At 42.5% G+C, this 18695-nt stretch overlaps 1 protein-coding gene across 3 annotated transcripts in view; it reads left to right on the top strand.

Annotated features, from left to right (window-relative positions):
• Window positions 1-91: 91 nt before the first annotated feature.
• LOC122114493 (prolylcarboxypeptidase) overlaps window positions 92-18695 on the top strand; it is a 76662-nt gene continuing 58058 nt past the window's right edge. Inside the window, exon 1 of one of the 3 annotated variants that reach the window (XM_042687703.1) lies at window positions 92-142. Coding sequence is in view for 1 of the 3 variants with exons in the window: in XM_042687694.1 (XP_042543628.1) it covers window positions 1242-1409 (168 nt within the window). In the remaining 2 variants the exon portion in view is untranslated. Of the gene's footprint in view, window positions 143-988; window positions 1009-1092; window positions 1410-18695 lie in introns of those variants that run through there. The other 2 variants (XM_042687712.1, XM_042687694.1) reach the window with 2 other exon arrangements.

Genomic DNA, 18695 nt, shown 5'->3' on the forward strand with positions numbered 1-18695 from the left:
GGCTTTCTCAGACCCAATCAGAAAAGGCGTTGCGGGAGAGACGCTTAGCTAGTCGCCAAATCCGGCGAGCGTTCGGAAGCGACCTTTTTCGTCCAACTGTGTGGAGAGACGGGGCTTGAGGGGAGCAACCATTTTCCTCACGGCGCGGGGTCGACTGTAGTGCGAGCTGTGAAGCTGGTTTCGAGCCAGCTGGACGCAGGGATGAGGCGGAGTGAAACAGGGGGTGCAGGCCGGGTGGCAGAGGGCTGGGCGCCCCCGGGAAGGCAGGCGGGGCCGCTGCTCCTCCGTGTATGTGTGTGTGCGCACGCGCGTGCGTGTGTGGACGGGGCAGAGACGCTGGCGGGAGGCGGGGCTGGAGCGGGCTACCGGAAGCCAGGTGAAGCGGAGGGGGCGGGGCCCGCCGGCGGGGCGGGGAATCCCGCGGCCCCGCGTGGGGACGGGCTTTGCCGGCAGTGTTGGGTTGTTCTGGTTGACCCCAGAACCGAGTCCCCGTGGGAGCGGTTGGGCTTGGCGGCGGGGTACCAGGTGCCGGGAGCCGAGTCTGGAGTGGCGGTCCTGTGGAGGTGGTGCGGATCGGTCTGCGGAGCCGCGCTGCACTCCCGCCGCCGGCGTGGTCCAGCACTTGCGCCCGCATCCGGAGCCCGCGTCCCCATCATCAGGGGTGTGTGTGTGGGGTGGGGGGGACGACAGCGGCTCACGAGACACGGGAGGGCAGCGCGGGGCAGGCTTAGATGAGGCGATCGGTGCCTTTGTGTACTCCTGACCGATGGAGCTGCTAATAAACTGTTCTCCCAGCCGTCGTTACTGTTACCCTTTGGAGGTCTTGCGGAGGACCGGGGGTCGTGGCGTCCCCCGGCCGCCCCGGGCGACGTTGGGCGGTGACAGTGAAGTCAGGGATGGAGCTCCACCCCGGGGAGGACGGCCTGGCGGGGCGCCGTCGGTGAGGGCGGGACGGCGCTTCGGGGGAGGCGGTGGCCCCGGCCGACCTGGCGTGCGGGCGCGGCGAAGGTAGGCCCTAAAACGGGGTGGGGGGGGGTGGGGTGGCACGAGGGGGGCGTGGCGTGGAGGCGGCGCCCTCGGAGGACCGCGGCGGAGCCGGCTGCCGGGCTGTGGGCTTCCCGGGGGAGGAGCGGGTCTGCGACGGACGGGCGGAGCTGCGGGGGCCGGGCCGGGCTTAAGGCTGCGCGCTGCTGCGGGGGGGAGGGAGCCTCCCGCCCGCCTTGCTGCCGCCGGCCGGAGCCATGGGCCGCCCGGTCCTCCTGCTCCTGCTCCTGCCTTTGCTGGCACCGGGGGCCGCCCCCGCCGTCCACCCGGCTTCGAGGGCCCTCGGCAGCCTCCACTCACCAACCAAACCCACACCCCGCCACACGGTAGCTAAGAACTACTCAGTTCGTTACTTCCATCAGAAGGTAAGGGGAGCCGGGCTGGGAGGGCTTCGAGGTCCCAGATCTCAACCGCCGGGATCCCCTCCTGCCCGTGGAGCCGGGTACCGGAGCCAGCTCTTGAGTCCCGACTCCCCCGATGCCGCCGGGAAACCTGTGCGGTCGGGTTCACGCTTTCCAACAGGTGGTGGAATCCCCTCAGCTCAACATTTATCCCCGCCCCTTATCAATCATTTGATACCGGTCTCAGCTCTCCCGGGAATCGCTCTCGCCCTGTGTCTTTAACAATCTCTGTGTTTCTGAAAATTTCCTTCTTTGAGATGCCTCAATCCAAACTCCTTTGACTTTTTCCAAATCGAAACGGTTGAGTGACATCCTTGGGCTCCTGCCAGAAGGCATCCCTGCACAGAAATTATGCCTTTTCCTCTTAGATACTGTAGAATATTAAGGCAAAGGGCCAGCCTGTCATCTCAGGATTAGCTCGAAGTTGATTTTATACCCACTCTTCCTCCCCCCCCCTTTTTTAAATAGAATTTTTGATAGTTCCTCTTCTCTAAGACGGAATCACATAGCCTGTACTCATAAAGTAAGTTGTAGGCACAAGTCAGTTTTTGAGGTGTGGTGTGGCAGGGTCAGGGTCTCTAGTCTGAAATTTGAGTTTAGAATTTGTCGTTGTTAATTGTTGTGCTGGTACCATGGTTTGAACTTAGAGCCTCTTGCTCTCCCTTTGGCTTTTTCCTCATGAGTGACACTCTACCTTTTGATCCAACTTCATTTTCTCCTTTTTTTTCTCCCTGCCTCTCAGACTTCATGCTTTTTTGCTAGTTAATTGGAGATGAGAGTCAGATTTGTCTGCCTGGGCTGGGTTCGAACCTCCATCCTCAGATCTCAGTTTGAATAACTAGGATTTTAGACATGACCTTTGTACTGGGAACTAAAAAAACCCCCCACATTTCCATGGATATATCAAAGTTTGGACTGATGATAATAGATTTTATAATATCAAACTATTCTTTTTTATTTTTATTTATTTTTATTTTTTTTATTGTGAAAATACTGTACAGAGGGGTTACAATTACATGGGCAAGATAATGAGTACATTTCTTACCAAGCATTGTAGCCTCCTCCTTTGTTTCCCCTTCCCATCCCTTCCCATCCTCCCCCCCAATCCTCCCCGCTACCCCCCCCCCCCCAAAGTTGTAAAGTTCGTTTTTCGACATAACGACTTGAACATCTCGTTGCAATGGGTCTACCTGTATCCCTATTTAAACGATTTGTTTCAGATAGTGATAATTTTCATACAGTTTTTTTTTTTTTTTTTTGCTGCATCTTCTCACTAAAAGTTGAATTGGAGGAAAAACTATTGGAATAGAAGGTTTATAAAATCTCTAGGAATGATGAAAAGAAACAATCAGCAGAAAGGAGGGAGGGTGATGAAAAGCTACAAGAGAATGAATGATTTATTCCTGATCTATGGTTCTTTGTTTTAGTTGCCTTTGCTATCCCTTTCACTCTTTAGAAATATAATTTAAAACTGGTTCTTTGTCTACTTTTGGTGATTCCCAAATTATGTTTGGGTTTACTAACTTACCTATTCCCAATTTGGTATTACTTTTGTACTTTAGACACAGATTCCACATATATATTTATTACTATAATAATTTCCTAACATACACTCTAATTGGGTTTTATTACATTAGAAAACTTTAAACATATGTTTTCATTATATATACAGAGTGGTTGTCAATTTCTGGACCATGGATTTTTAGTTCTGACTGTGTGTAACTCAACTTTAATTTGTAGTGTTTGAGACCAAACCAAGGCCTTGACAGTATGAAGCAAACACTATCATTAGCTACTTCTCCAACCTTTAGCTTTTATTTGAGATAGAACCTTGCTTTGTAATCCAGGATGGCCTTGAACTTGGTAATTCTCCAGCCTCTGACTCCCATACTTGTGGTTACAGGTGTGCATCACTATACCAAACTCTTTTATGCCTTTTATAATAAAAATTATTAATATAATTAAGGCTCAGTTTCTATTTAAGATTTTTGTTTTTTTATCAGACTTTATCATGGTTTGTCTGCTATAGCTGTCCAAGTGACAAGCCTCCCAGCTTTCTTTACATGCACATGAAGGACATTTTATGGAAGGGCTTCTGCAAATAGACTTACTTAGTCCATGGAGTTGTCTATCCCCTGCTTAAAATTCTTTCCTAACTGTGATTGCAGATAAAGACCAAACTTTCTGGCATCGAATCCATTGGTCCTCACTGCATAACACCAGCTTGCATTTCCAGCTTGATGCCTTGTCTCCTGGCCCAACTCCCACATACTTCCTCTTAGCCACATGGAGCAACAGATTCCAGCAAAATTGGCTTCTTGAGAAGTTCTGTCTGCAATACCACCTATCTCAGCTGAAGGGTCACACCTTCTGTGAAACCTTGTCTTTTTAGGGCAATTTAGTTAGTCTTTTTTTTTCATTTTGCCCATATACGAGTTTGTGTGTGTCCCTCCAGCTAGATTGCACCTTTTAGTTCCTAAAAGAACTTATAAAAAGTATAAGGGTTTTCCATTTCCAGTTTTGGAGGAGGGTTGGAGAAAGACCGGCAAATATCCAGCACAAAGAATTGCAAGAAACAGAAGCTCCTAAAACCACAAGCAGCAGGCCAAGGAAATGGGGGAAATATGGCTTTCAAGCAGAAACAAAAAGATGAAATTTGGGGGAAATGGTGTGTGTGTGTGTGTGTGTGTGTGTGTGTGTGTGTGTGTGTGTGTGTGTGTGTGTGTGTGTGTGTGTGTGTGTGTGTGTGTGTGTGTGTGTGTAAGGGTGTGTGTGTGTGTGTGTGTGTGTGTGTGTGGTGGAAAGTCTTGACTAAAAGTGTAATCAAGAAATATGGTAAAAAGTAAGCAGTTCCTTCAGCCTGAGATCATGGTGACCCTTGATTCCATTCTTAAACAACTTGATTCCATGTTATTGTATCTCTTGCCACCTATAGCTGGTAGGAAGTGTTGTTTTGGAACTTTGTTAAACATTTAAGAATAAATATTTGCTGGGTGTGGTGACAAAGCCTGTAATTCCAGAACTTGGAAAGCAGAGACAGTAGGATTGCAAATTCAAGGCCAGACTCATATGTAGCAAGATCCTATTTTAAAGACAATAAAAAGGAATAAACATAGTGTTGTACACTTGTAATTGCAGTACTGACCAGAGTGATACAGGAGAATGGGGCATTTGAGGCCAGCCTGGGCTACAATAGTGAGCCACAAAAACCAAAAGTAGGCTGGGAATGTGGCTTAGTGGTAGAGTGTTTGCTTAGCATTGTAAAATCAATAGCCCCCCAAAAAAAAGATTTTCTACTATTCTCTTTCTCTAAAGAACCCTGAAAAAGACAGCCTAACAGTCCATTCTCCTTTCCATTGAGAAGGACCTCAGGCCTCCTTCTAGCCTGAGGAGCCAGGCTAGCCCTGGGTTTGATTCCTTAGTACCACATAAACAGAAAAATCCAGAAGTGGTGCTGTGACTCAGATGGTAGAGTGCTAGCCTTGACAGAAGCAGCTCAGGGACTGTGCTCAAGCCCTGAGTTCAAGCCCCAGGACTGCCCCCCCCCCCCAAAAAAAAGTACATTTTTGTTATAAACAAGCTACAAGGCATAAATAGTTGTGAAATTGTTATCATAATTAAGGGAGTGAATGACTAAAGAGTATACCAACAAGCAAAGACTATAATTTAACAATTAAAAAAATTTTGTTGCTTCTGCATTTTTCAAAAAATGTTTTTATGAGTTTACATTAATTATACAGATGAGGATTTCATTGTTGCATTTCCACAAGTTTATAATATGTTCTAATTGGCCTCATTCTTCAATTTTTTTTTTTTTTGTTTAAATCAGTTGTGGGGTCTGAACTCTGGACCTGGGCACTGTCCTCAGCTCTTCAGCTCAAGGCTAGCACTCTACCACTTGAGCCACAGCACCACTTCCGGCCATTTTTGCTTATGTGGTGCCGAGGAATCGAACCAGGGTCTCATGTATGCAAGGCAAGTGCTCTACCACTGAGCCACCTTCCCAGCCCTAATTCAGTTTTTTAGCAATTATTTTCTTCCTTTTTTTTTTTTTTTTTTTTTTTGTAAAAGTCCTCAAATATTGAGATAGTAGGAATATGTGATTTATTTTTACCGGATATAGCTACATCAGGATATCACAGGAAGGGTGTGCCCATGTCACTCTGGGTACCTGTGATGTCAGTGAGATAACAGGATATCTAGGGTACCTGACTTGAGAAAGCAGTGCTTTACTGCTGCTTGTTTTTTGGTGTGCTGGTCCTAGGATTTGAACTCATGGCCTGGGACCTGTCCCTGAGCTTTTTTTGATTGAAGCTAGTGCTCTACTGCTTGACCCACAGCTCCATTTCTGACTTTTTTGATGGTAATCATAGATAAAAGTCTCCTGTCTTTCCTACCTTGGTTGACTTTAAACTGTGATCCTTTGAGCTCAGCCTTCTGAGTAGCTAGGATTAGAGGTGTGTGCCACAAGTGCCTAGAATCACTGCTTATTGCTTTCCCCTTTCGCCAAGCTCCTCATGCTAGAAAGAAACCTGAGGTCCTTCTCAATGGGAAGGAGAATGGACTCTGTTAGGCTGTCTTTTTTAGGGTTCTTTAGAGAAAGAGAATAGTAGAATGTCTTTATGTCTTTCCCACTATTGATTTTACAATCTAAGAAAACAGATGAGAGAGTGAGGTTTCTCTATTAATAGAGATTTAGTCTAAGTAATTGACTCATATAATTGTGGTTTTTTTTCCTCCTGGTTCTGGGGCTTGAACTCAGGGCCTGGGCGCTGTCCCCGAGCCTCTTTGTACTTAAGGCCAGTGCTCTTTCACTTGGGCCACAGTGCCACTTCCAACTCTTTTCTGAGTAGTTTATTGGAGATAAGAGTCACAGACTTTTCTGCCCAGGCTGGCTTCAAACCACAATCCTCAGGTCTCAGCCTCCTGAGTAGCTAGGATTACAAAAGTGTGAGCCACTGGCACCCTGCTAATTGTGGAAGTTTTATAAATCCAAATTTCTGATTAGGCTGATGACCCAAGGAAGAGCTTCAGTTTGAGTCTTCTGGCTTAATTGGCCTGCTTGCTAAAAGTCATTAAGGCCTTAAACTGATTGGATGAGAGGCCCAGCCAAACCGGGAGAGTAGTGTACTTGACTCAGGGTCCACTGATTTAAGTGTTAATTACATTTAAAAAAATCCCCCACAAAAATATCCAAAATAGTGTTGGACCCACCATCTGGGCATCATGGCCTGGACAAGTTGATAAATAAAAGTAACCATCCCATCTACCAGAGTTACCAGTATTAAATGGAGTGACATTGAAAATAACATGCACAGAGTCTGGAACATGGAAAAACTTCAGAGGAACTTAATAAAGAAAATGTTAGTTTCTTCCCTACTCTTTCCTAAACCATATTCTTCCTGGTGATTATGCATTTCGCACTGATCCAGATTATGTGACTGCTGTGGTAATGCCTCTTCTGGAAACTAGTGGTCAGTCTTATGTAGCAGACTGTCCCTATTTAAACGCATGTGTTTGTGTTAGAAATCAGTTATGTCTTGATTTAGCATTGTACTCATGGACACTACCTCTTGCAGAGCCTTTCACAGCTCCTTTCTTAGTGGCAGGATAATAACACGATTGTGCCAAGTTGTTTTGACTTAGGTACAGTTCTTTCCATTTCTGTCTGGGTTCCCCTTTCTACTTTTGCCATACGGCCCTGGTGTCTAGTAAAATGCATCTGTATTGGGTCCTTTAGAAGAGCATATTTATATTGACCTTTTTCCTTTTTCTCTCCTCTTTATATTTCTCCCCTTCTCATTATTGGTTTATACTGATAGCTTTCCTCTTGGGCCTCGAGTTTACAGTCACAAATATGTGAACTCTAAACTGATTTCATTCTTGGATTAGAGTCTTGGGGTTATGTAACCCACTTCTTAGATGTGATGGATTGACTTTGATCTAAATTATAGTGGGTAGGGAACTTGATAGAATTTGCATATGACAGTAGTTAGTTAAGATCAACAGCCTTTAGAAACCATTTTGAGAATGAATTTTGCTTTTGGCCATTATCTAAGTAACAACAAATTACTCTGAGACAGCCCATTTTCATGGTCAGCAAAATAGGTATAATTACACTTCCCAATTCACAGGTTTGTTGTGAAATGAGGAGGAATGTATGTGCTTAACTTACACAGTCAGTAAATATTTAATTATTTTATGTTATGCAATTTCTCAATGCACTTGTTTACTACCTCTAACTCAGATTATAATAGTTAAATAATTTCTAATAGTTAAAAGCTATTCTGCAAAATATAAAAATCATTGTAACCAAAGTTCTGTTTCACAAATAATACATATGTGGCTTATTTTTAACTTATTTTGGTGGTACTGGAGTTTTGAACTCAGTACTTGGTGCTTGCTAGGCAGGTGCTCTCTCATTGAAGCCACATTCCAGCTTCACATGTGACTAATTTTTTTGCCATGTGTGTGTGTGTGTGTGTATATAGAGAGAGACAGAGAGACACACACACAGGGAGAGACACAGAGAGAGAGAGACCCTGACACACCAAAGAAATGCATCAGGCTATTTCTGGTATTTTTTTACATGTTATTTTGAGTGGTAAAATGAGAAGGAAAAATATGGGAGTAAATAAATTCTTTTAGGTTTTTAGAACTACTTTCTGTTCTTGATAGCAATACTAAAATGATAACATTTAAAAATTATGTTTAAGTAGCTGTACAAAAGGGGTTTCAATTCAACATGTCAATTTGTGAGTACAATGAATCTTTTTTTGTTCTTCTTTATCTCTCCCAACCCTGCCTATCCCCTCTATTTACCTAACTCATTTTCACTAGGCACATTGAATATTATGACTGCATTTGCCCATCATTTTCTATTCATTTTTCTGTTCCCCGCTTCACCTCCATCTACAATACATGTTCCAGCTTCCTAGTATTCATTTTGTTAAATTGTAAGTTAGTTGTTCAAAGGTCACACCATTGGAGTCCTCCCTGTGTATATCATATTGACACTGTCTTTCTGATAGCTGGGTTTTTAATGCCTTTTTTCCCCCCAGTCCTAGGGCTTGAACCCAGGCCTGGCCATTGTCCCTGAGCTTCTTTTGCTCAAGGCTAACACTCTACCACTTGAACCACAGCACCACTTCTGTATTTTTCTGTTTATGTGGTACTGAGGAATGGAACCCAAGACTTTATGTGTGGTAGGCAAGCACTCCACCACTAAACCACATTTCCAGCCCAGTTTTTTAATGATTTACCATCTAAAGCTAACATATAATTTCTGTGGAAGTTAATTTCAGTTTATGTTTTAGTATCAGCCCTGCCACCAAGTTATGTTGATTGGACCAGTTACATAACTCTGGGTTTCATTATAGTAACTTGTAAGATAGATAAGAGGATTAGATCTGCTGACCTCTGCTACCTACCTGTCTGCTAGTAGCTCTTGTCTGTAGGGCAATGTATACAAGCAGTGTGGATGTGGGCACAAATTCTGGCTTTTGCTGAAACATTAATTGCTTTTGGTAAATTGGACCTAAATAGTATTTCTATCATGACTTTGAATAAGATACAGATCCATTATCCTTTTTTTTTTTTTTGCCAGTACTAGGGCTTGAATTCTGGCTTGGGTACTGTCCCTGAGCTCAAGGCTAGTACTCTACCACTTGAGCCACAGAGCCACTTCTGGCTTTTTTGAATAGTTTATTGGAGGTAAGATTCGAATGGACTTTCCTCTTCAGACTGGCTTCAAATGGTGCCTGCACAGATCCATACTTTACAAAGTATATTTACGTTAAAAATTAGTCACTCTACCTCTGATACCATGTTTATATAGAACATTATATTTCAGATTTTAAAGTTTTCTTGGTTATCAGCAGATTGGAGAAGAAAAAATATAGGCAATGAAAAGACCTCAATAATATTTCTTTAAAAAAAATTAGTTGTACAAAGGAGTTACCAGTCAACAGATCAGTTTATGAGTACAATGCATCTTGATCAGTGTCACCCCTTTCATCCTTCTCCCCCATCTCTCCCAACCTGATCCTTCCCCTCCACTTTTGTAGGATATGCATTGCATATTATGACTACAGTCTCTTGCTTCCTGTCTTCATTAGTCTATTTCTCTTCCCCGACACCCTTCCCCCTACCTTTCAAGTACCAATTTCCTGGTATTCATTTTGTTGGACTGTGAGTTAGTTTTTCTTAGGAATTACACCTTTTGAATTCTCCCTTGCAAATAACGTATTTCGGTTAATACATTTGTGTACACTTGTATACAACTTGACTGTGCTTCCTGTTTGACTCCATTCTGGTGCCTTCCATAATGTCTTCAACTTGGTAGGTCTTTTTATGTATTTTGTCTTCTTGATATGATGATTCTTTTTTTTTTCTGGCAATCACCTAGAACAAACTTATATTTGCTTTTATTTTATTGTTTATTTTTATTTATTTATATTATTATTTTTTTATTGTGAAAATACTGTACAGAGGGGTTACAATTACATGGGTAAGATAATGAGTACATTTCTTATCAAGTATTGTAGCCTCCTCCTTTGTTTCCCCTTCCCATTCCTTCCCATCCTCCCCCGCCCCCCCCCACCCCCACCCAATCCTCCCCGCCACCCCCCCCCCCACCAAAGTTGGGAAGTATGATGATTCTTAATAAAGAACTTTGAATGGGAAAAATAAGCATAAATTACATTAAGTGAGGAGTAATATATGGAAGAGTAAAATGAAATACACAACATAGAAGTGTCTAATACATTGGTAATAATAATTGCCTATTATTTATTGACAACTTTACCTGCCCTGGATACTATGCTATATATTTGATAGGTATTCACTTTCTTAATCCCTATAACTATCCCATGAGGTAATTAGTTCCATTTTTGAATTTTTGTCCTCTGAGGTTTGAATTTAGAGCCTTGTACTTACTAAGCAGGTACTTTTCTAGTAGAACACCTGACTAGCAAGGCATGGACCTAAGCTTATCTTCTAACCCAGTACTACCAAAAATATCCAAACAAATGAAAAAGAAAACCCTCTAAAATTTCAGCGATTCAATCCAAGAATTACTGTATGGAGTCTTTATTTGTTCACTCAGAGATTGGGTAGTTGATGGAGGTTTCTTGTCAACATATTTTCATGGCTGTATCCCTAGAAAAAGAATGTGGAAGATCTAACATAAATATTCCAATTTGCCAGTGACACATCATCATCTTTCCCAATTCCTTGGAACAGAACTGGTTCTATTACTGCACCTAGTCCCGGGACAGGAGACAGAAAATACTGGTTTTGGAATGCCTGGAAGAAGAGATGGCACTAATTACTACCTTACTCCACCGGTGACTTACCCACCTATCCACCTACTCAGTGCTTCTCCTTTTCTCTGTCAGACACTGGGCTAGGTCCTGGGGAGGTAGAGATGATTGTATTTGGAAGGACCTCATATTGTATCTGAAAAACATGGAAAAGCACTTAAAAGTTTTATAATTTCTTATCATGCTAGAACTCACACATTAAAAAATATCACTGAGTAAGGCATGTCTATTTAATATTTTCTCTTTCCTCTTTATAATAGCTCACTGATGTGATATGTATATATGTTAAGACACATGATAAAAAGGAACTTACTTATTCAGTAATTTAAAATAATTAAAAATGTGTGATAGGAAAAATTATAAATATCTTTCTTTATAGCTCACACAATCTTTCCTTCCTTCCTTCTCCCTTTCTCTTTTTCTCTATCTTTCCTTCCTCCTTCCTTCCCTTTCTCCTTCCTTCCTTCCTTCCTTCCTTCCTTCCTTCCTTCCTTCCTTCCTTCCTCTCTTTCTTCCTTCCTTCCTTCTTTTCTTCCTTCCTTATGCTTGACAAATGCTTCACCAGGCCCTACATATCTGTTTTGAATTACAATTCCTTTTTGAAACATAATTTTTGTGTGTGTGTGATATTGGAGTTTGAACTCAGGGTCTCATGCTTGCTGGGTACTGTACCATTGAACCAGGCCTCTATCCTTTTTTTTGTCGGTCATGGGGCTTGAACTTGGGGTGCTTTCCCTGAGCTCTTCAGCTCAAGGTGAGTGTTCTACCACTTGAGCCACAGTGCCACTTCCAGTTTTTCTGATGGTTAATTGGAGATAAGAGTCTCATTGACTTTCTTTGCCCAGGCTGGCTTTGAACCTCATTCCTCAGATCTTAGCATCCTGAGTAGCTAGGATTACAGGTGTAAGCTACTGGCGCCCAGTGCTTGGTTCCATACTTTTTTTTTTTTTTTAAACTTTTTTTTAATTGTAAAAATACAGTTACATGAGTAATGAGTATATTTCCGATTGAGCATTGTTACCTCCTCCTTTGTTTTTCCCCTACCATCCCTTTCTTCCCCACCTCCCCAACTCCTTCCTTTCGCCCCTCTCCCCAAGTTGTAAAGTTTGTTTTCAACATAGTGTCTTGTATATCTTATTGTTACAATGGGTTGACCTGTATCCTTATTTTAGCATTTTGTTATTTCCCTTCCTGTCCCCAAATTATAAAATGTATATACAAGATGCAGGGCACCGGAATCAAATACAGTGAAAATGGGTTATACTATGGCAGAAGAGCATATAAAAGAAACAAAAAAAAATCATATACTACATTATAAATATGTTAAAAAAACAAGAAAGAAAAAAAACCCACCGTGTCCCTATCTTGGGGTTCATTTCACTTAACATCATCTTATATGGTCATATGTACATAACTTTTGACCTTTTTTGCTTGTCCTAGACATATATTAGGATAGTATATGTCTAGGACATACTGTGCAAATAAGGGAAGCCATGAGACCTATTTTTCTTTGAGTCTGGCTTACCTCACTTAATAGTTTGAGATAGAGTCTTACTTTCTACCCAGAAGCATAACTGGAACATGATCTGTTTATCTTATACTTCCTGTGGTAGCTGGCATGCCAGACTTGTGCCACCACGCCCAGCTATTGGTTGAGAAGGGGTCTTAGTGGTTATGCCTGGGCTGGCTTCAGAAGGTAATCCTCTTGATCTCAGCCTCCCAAGTAGCTAGGGTTTATAGGTGTGAGCTATCAGCACCTGGATGAAATAGATTATTTAATTGTGCCTCATACAGATTTTACTTAATCAAGTCATTAAGGAATATTTGTAGCCAATTTTTAATCTGTTGTTTCTAAAACCTATGATTTATCACTGACATGATACCTCTGCATTCTAAAGTAAGTAAAAATAGACATAACAAATCTGTTATGTCTATTTTTTTTTTATTTCTTTGCATTCAGTCCTTATGACCATTTTGTGGGTAGAAATGAAACTACTGTTTTTAGAAGTGAAACTACTGGGCTTCAGTAAGATTTTAAAAAAAATAGCCCATTTGAATTCCAGCTACTTGGGAGGTAGAAATTGGTAAGATCGAGGATGAGACCACCTCAGGCAAAAAAGTTGCTGAACCTCATCACAACCAATAAGTTGGTCATGGTGGTGCACCTCTCTGATCTATTCAAGAGGATAGTCAGAATCTCATCCCAAGGCCAGTCCTGACAGAGATGAGAAACTCTATTCAAGGAATAAAGCAAAAAGGGCTAGAAGCATACTTAAGTGCCAAGGCCTGCGTTCAAACCCCAATACTACCAAAAAGGAAGAAAGTACAAACAGCATGGTGCCACTTATTTAGTGAGACAGGAAGCAAGAGAACAGGGAGGCACGCGTTTGCTCTTTTACAACAACTCACTTTCACAATAACTCTGAGTTAATTCCTCAGTAGACAGTGCCTCCAGTGACCTAATTAACTCTCATAGGTTTTACCTCTTAAAGATTCCACTAGCTCCTAACATCTCTATGCTGAGGGCCAAGCTTCTTATACATGATCCCTTGGGGACAGACCACATCCAAACCATTGCAAATATATCTCCAAATATACTCATGTGCCTATTGTGTGCAAGGCACTGTTCTAGGCACTGAGGGAAGAGAAATAACATTGTAGACACAGGGAAGATCAATTATAAGAAGCTCAGAGTTCAGTGTATGTCTGGGAAGAGCAACGGTAAGACCAGTATTGATGGAGTCATATATCCAAAGGACAACTGGTAGGGAAGAAGGGCAGGAGGACATGGCAAAGTGAGCCAGACTGTGAGGACACAAGGGCCATTATATAGAAGTTAGATCTTAGCCAGGTGCTGGTGCCTCATAGGTACTCAGGAGTCTGAGATTTTAGGATCAAGGTTCAAAGGCAGCTTGCATGGGAAAATTCGTGAGACTCATCTCCAATAAACCACTGAAAAGTCAGAAGTAGAGCTGTGGTTCCAGTGGTAGAGCGCAAAAATGTTAAGGGACAGAGCCCTAGTACTGGCACAAAACCAAACCAAACCCCAGGAGATGAAAAACCTTTGGAGCACTAGGAGCAGAAGAGTGACATTCTGACTAAGGTCTTATGTTTTAACAGACACGTTTCAGCTATTGTATTGAGACTATAGAACGGGAAGTGGGTGATTGCAGAAAATTTTAGAGGTGGTGTTGGCTTGAATGAGTGCTGCAATGGAAGTGTGGGAAGTAATTCCAGTTCAGGGTATTTTTTATTTTTTTATTTTTATTTTTTATTGTGAAAATACTGTACAGAGGGGTTACAATTACACGGGCAAGATAATGAGTACATTTCTTATCAAGCATTGTAGCCTCCTCCTTTGTTTCCCTTCCCATCCCTTCCCAGCCTCCTCCCGCCCCCACCCAATCTTCCCCCCCCCCCCACCAAAGTTGTAAAGTTCATTTTCGACATGACAATTTGTACTTCTCATTGTTGCAACGGGTCCACCTGTATCCTTATTTAAACGACTTGTTTTTCCCCTTTCCCTCCACAAATTATACCGACATCAAATACAGTGGAAGCAGGGGTTATACTGTGGGGGAGGGACATACAAAGCAACAAAGAAATAATCTTATGAATGCATTAGAAACAAATGCATGAAAGAAAAAAAGAACATTTAAATACATATGTTAGGGTTCATTTTCTTAACATCACCTTATCTGACCTTTTCTGCTTGACTCATACATATACTAGATATTGCAAATAAGGGAAATCATGGGACCTATGTTTCTTTGGGCTTGGCTTACTTCACTTAATATAATTTTTTCCAAGTCTTTCCATTTCCTAACAAATGGGGCAATGTCATTCTTTCTGATGGAGGCATAGAATTCCATTGTGTATATATACCACATTTTCTTGATCCATTCATCTACTGAGGGGCATCTGGGTTGGTTCCATATCTTAGGTATAGTAAGTAATGCTGCAATAAACATAGTTGTGCTGGTAGCAGTTCAGGGTATTTTTTTTTTTTTTTTTGATCCGGTCATGGGGCCTGAATTCTGGGCCTGGATGCTGTCCCTCAGCTCTTCAGCTCAAGGCTAGCGCTCTACCACTTGAGCCACAGCGCCACTTCCGGTTTTTTCTTTTTTGCTTATGTGGTGCTGAGGCATTGAACCCACGGCCTTATGCATGCAAAGCAAGCGCTCTACCACTGAGCCACCTTCCCAGCCCAGTTCAGGGTATTTTTAAAGGTACAGCTGAGAAGGGGTATTTGATGAATTAGACGTCGGGTGTGAGATGAAGAGGAGCAGAGGATGACTGCAAGATGATTAGTTGGAAGATCAGATTGCTGTTTTCAATGATGTGGAAGGTTGCAGAAGTAAGTTTGGGGAAGGAGCTGAACTTGCTTCCAGATAGGATATTTGAGTCGGGTTTAGAAGAAAGATGGGGAAATGACTAATTAAGACACAGCACTTTTTTGTGCCCATGAATCTGAAAGCACAACTTAAGGTGTACAGCTGTAGGGAGAAATAGGTGGTACAGAAAGGCAGGGCTGGAAGCAACAGTAGACAGAGAGCAGAAATATTGAACTACATATTTACAAAAGAAAAACATCATAACAGAACACAAAGCAAAATGATAGTGAAGGGAGAATCCCCTTTCCTCCTACGAACTGATCTGTAAGCAAAAGACCAGGGGGGAAAGCTCCACAGCTCATTCTGTAAAGGTGAAGTTGAGGATGGGAGATTTTGATGTTTCTTTGTGGAGGTTCTCTAGGTCTGAGTCAAAACCAGACTTCTCCTGGTAAGCCAATTATCAATTCAAAAAAATGATCAAGAATCTACATATATACCAGGCACTGGAGACTACAGGTATACTGTCCCTGTGATGCTCGTTTTCTGGCTGTGCAATCCAAATATAACAAGCAAATAAATGATTGCAAGTTACAATGCTTGAAGGAAATAAGCAGGATGATGTGTGTACATTTAAGCAGTACAATGGGTAGACTAGCCTGTATATTAGGGAGGTTCTTATGAGGAAGGAATGTCGGACCTGAGAGAAAGGAGAGAGATGAAGCCCTATGTCTTGAAATATTAATTATTTGTGGCTCTTCTTTCTCCTGTGGTCCTTGCAACGATCAGGTTGGGTCGTTGCTGTCCTTATCTGTTATTTTCTCTCACGTAGGGCTGACCCTTGCGGCAGCCATCTATTACTGTCCCCACACTTACTACGGGGTTCTCCCGGCTTTCTGCGGAGCCCCTTCCACGGCTGTTCCCCTGGCTTGTCACACCAATCACCTCTCTGCTATTCCAGGCACTCTTCTGCTCAGAGTCTGTATAACTCTTTATTGTTCGCTTTATTCAGAATAAAGTCCTGGAGCATTAAAAGCCTTTCACGATGACCCCAGACCACCTTTCCAGTTTGCTTATCTACTCTCCACATATGCTTTCCTGTCTCTGTTTCTTAGCCCACATTGTTCCCTTTGTCTGAAATGTCTGTTGACCTCTGGTTGCTTTATCATTCCCATCCCTGTCTTATGTCCCCTCTCAAATACTGTCATCTCCTGAAGCCAGTCGCCTGTAGAGTGTGTGATTGATCAGATCTTTCTTTATACTTTGGTCTTGGTGTAGTTTTTTTTCTTTTAGTGGTAGTGGGATTTGAACTCAAGGCATTATACTTGTACAGGAATTCTAGTGCTGAGCCATGCCTCCAGCTTTTCACTGGTTATTTTTGAGATAGTATGTGCCTGGTCTGTGATCTACCTGGACCATGATCCACCTATTTTAGGCTTGTCAAGCTGAGATCACAGGCATGTACCACCTTGACAGCTTCTTTCTGTTGAAATGGAGTCTTGGAGAATTTTCTGCTTGGGCTGGAACTGTAATTCTCCCATTTTAGCTTTTCATTTGGCTTAGGATGACAGGTTTGTGCCACTGCTTTCAGCTACCTCCTCACATTGCACTCTGGTCCTCCTATTCTCAGCTTGCCAAGTAGCTAGAATTACAGGCATGATCCACTGGTTGGATCATGGCTGGCACCTACCATATTCTAGCCCTAACTATGACTTTTCTATTTTTTTTTTTTTTGTGGGGCCTGAACTTTGGGCCTGGGCGTTGTACCTCAGCTCTTCAGCTCAAGGCGAGCGCTCTACCACTTGAGCCACAGTGCCACTTCTGGCCTTTACTGCTTATGTGGTGCTGAGGAATCAAACCCAGGGCCTCATGCATGCAAGGCAAGCACTCCACCACGGAGATACCTTCCCAGCCCCAAGCTATAGATTTTTTTGTATCCTTCTATTATCCTTTTCCCACTTTTTGAGACAAGGTCTTGCTTTGAGCCCAGAATGGTCTCAGATTTCTGATCACCCTGCCTCTTCCTTCCAAGTGCCAGGATTACAGGGGTGTACCACCCTGCCTAGATTATTATTCCCATAAAGAGGAATATTCTTTAAGAGCAGGAATAGTGTTCTGTGAACATCCATACTTCTCCATGGGATATGCATATGTTTTTATCTAGAATATTGTCCTCTCAAATCTGAAGCATTCATATCTTTTCCCATACATTGAGATAAAGAAGGTGTACGTATGAGAGATGTGGGGATAGTGTGGAAACTTACCTCTCAATTCTCACTTCTTTTTGGAGTACAAGATAGAAAGTTAGATAAGAAGACTTACTTGAAATGAAAATTCTCTGGTTTGGTTGTCTGGAAGCTGTGGCAGTAAGGTTAGGCTGTTCCTTCTCAACGTGTTTAACACAGCAAGAGTTATGGAGGAGTGACACATTCTCTGTTTTTTACTTTTTATTTTATTTTATTTTTTGCCAGTCCTGAGGCTTGAACTCAAGGCCTGGGCACTGTTCCTGAGCTTCTTTTGCTCAAGGCTAGCACTCTACCACTTGAGCCACAAAACTACTTCTGGCTTTTTCTGTTTATGTGGTACTGAGGAATCAAACCCAGGGCTTGCATGCTAGGCAAGCACTCTACCACCGAGCCACATTCCCAGCCTGTTCTTTATTTTGTGTATTAATAGGTGAGGGTTAGGGGAAGGATGAAGCGTGAGACATTGACAGGTGAGGGTTAGGGGAAGGATGAAGAGTGAGACATTGACAAAAATATCTTGAAGGCCACCTTGGCAGGGGGTGTGGCTCAGTGATAGAGCTTGTGTATTTGTGATAAGTGCATGTAAGGTGCAAGGTTCAATCCCTAGCACCAAGACAATAGTTAAGAAAAAAAATAAAGGCTGAATTATTTACCATAGCTAAGACATGGAACCAACCCAGATGCCCCTCAGTAGATGAATGGATCAAGAAGATGTGGTATATATACACAATGGAATTCTATGCCTCCATCAGAAAGAATGACATCGCCCCATTTGTTAGGAAATGGAAAGGCTTGGAAAAAATTATATTAAGTGAAGTAAGCCAGGCCCAAAGAAACATAGGTCCCATGGTTTCCCTTATTTGCAATATCTAGTATAGGTATGAGTCAAGCGGAAAAAGTCAGATAATGTGATGTTAGGAAAACGAAACCTCAAATATGTATTTTAATGTTTTTGTTTCTTTCATGCATGTGTTTCTAACGCATTTATAATATTATTTCTTTGCTGCTTTGTATGTCCCTCCCCCACAGTGTAACCCCCGCTTTCACTATATTTGATGTCAGTATAACATGTGGAGGAGATGGGGACAAACAAGTCGTTTAAGGATTCAGGTGGACCTGTTGCAACAATGAGAAGTACAAAATGTCATGTCAAAACCAGCTTTACAATGTCGGTGGGGGGGGGGGGGTGGGGGGGTATGATTGGTTGGGAGGGAGGGGGGAGGCTGGGAAGGGAGGTGAAGGGTAAACAAAGGAGGAGGCTGCAATGCTTGGTAAGAAATGTATGCATTATCCTGCCCATGTAATTGTAACCCCTCTGTACAGTATGTTCTCAAATAAAATAAAATAAAA

Source organism: Dipodomys spectabilis, unplaced genomic scaffold (genome assembly GCF_019054845.1).
Source record: "Dipodomys spectabilis isolate Male_0828 unplaced genomic scaffold, ASM1905484v1 ptg000003l, whole genome shotgun sequence".
In the NCBI taxonomy this organism is placed as follows: Eukaryota; Metazoa; Chordata; class Mammalia; order Rodentia; family Heteromyidae; genus Dipodomys; species Dipodomys spectabilis.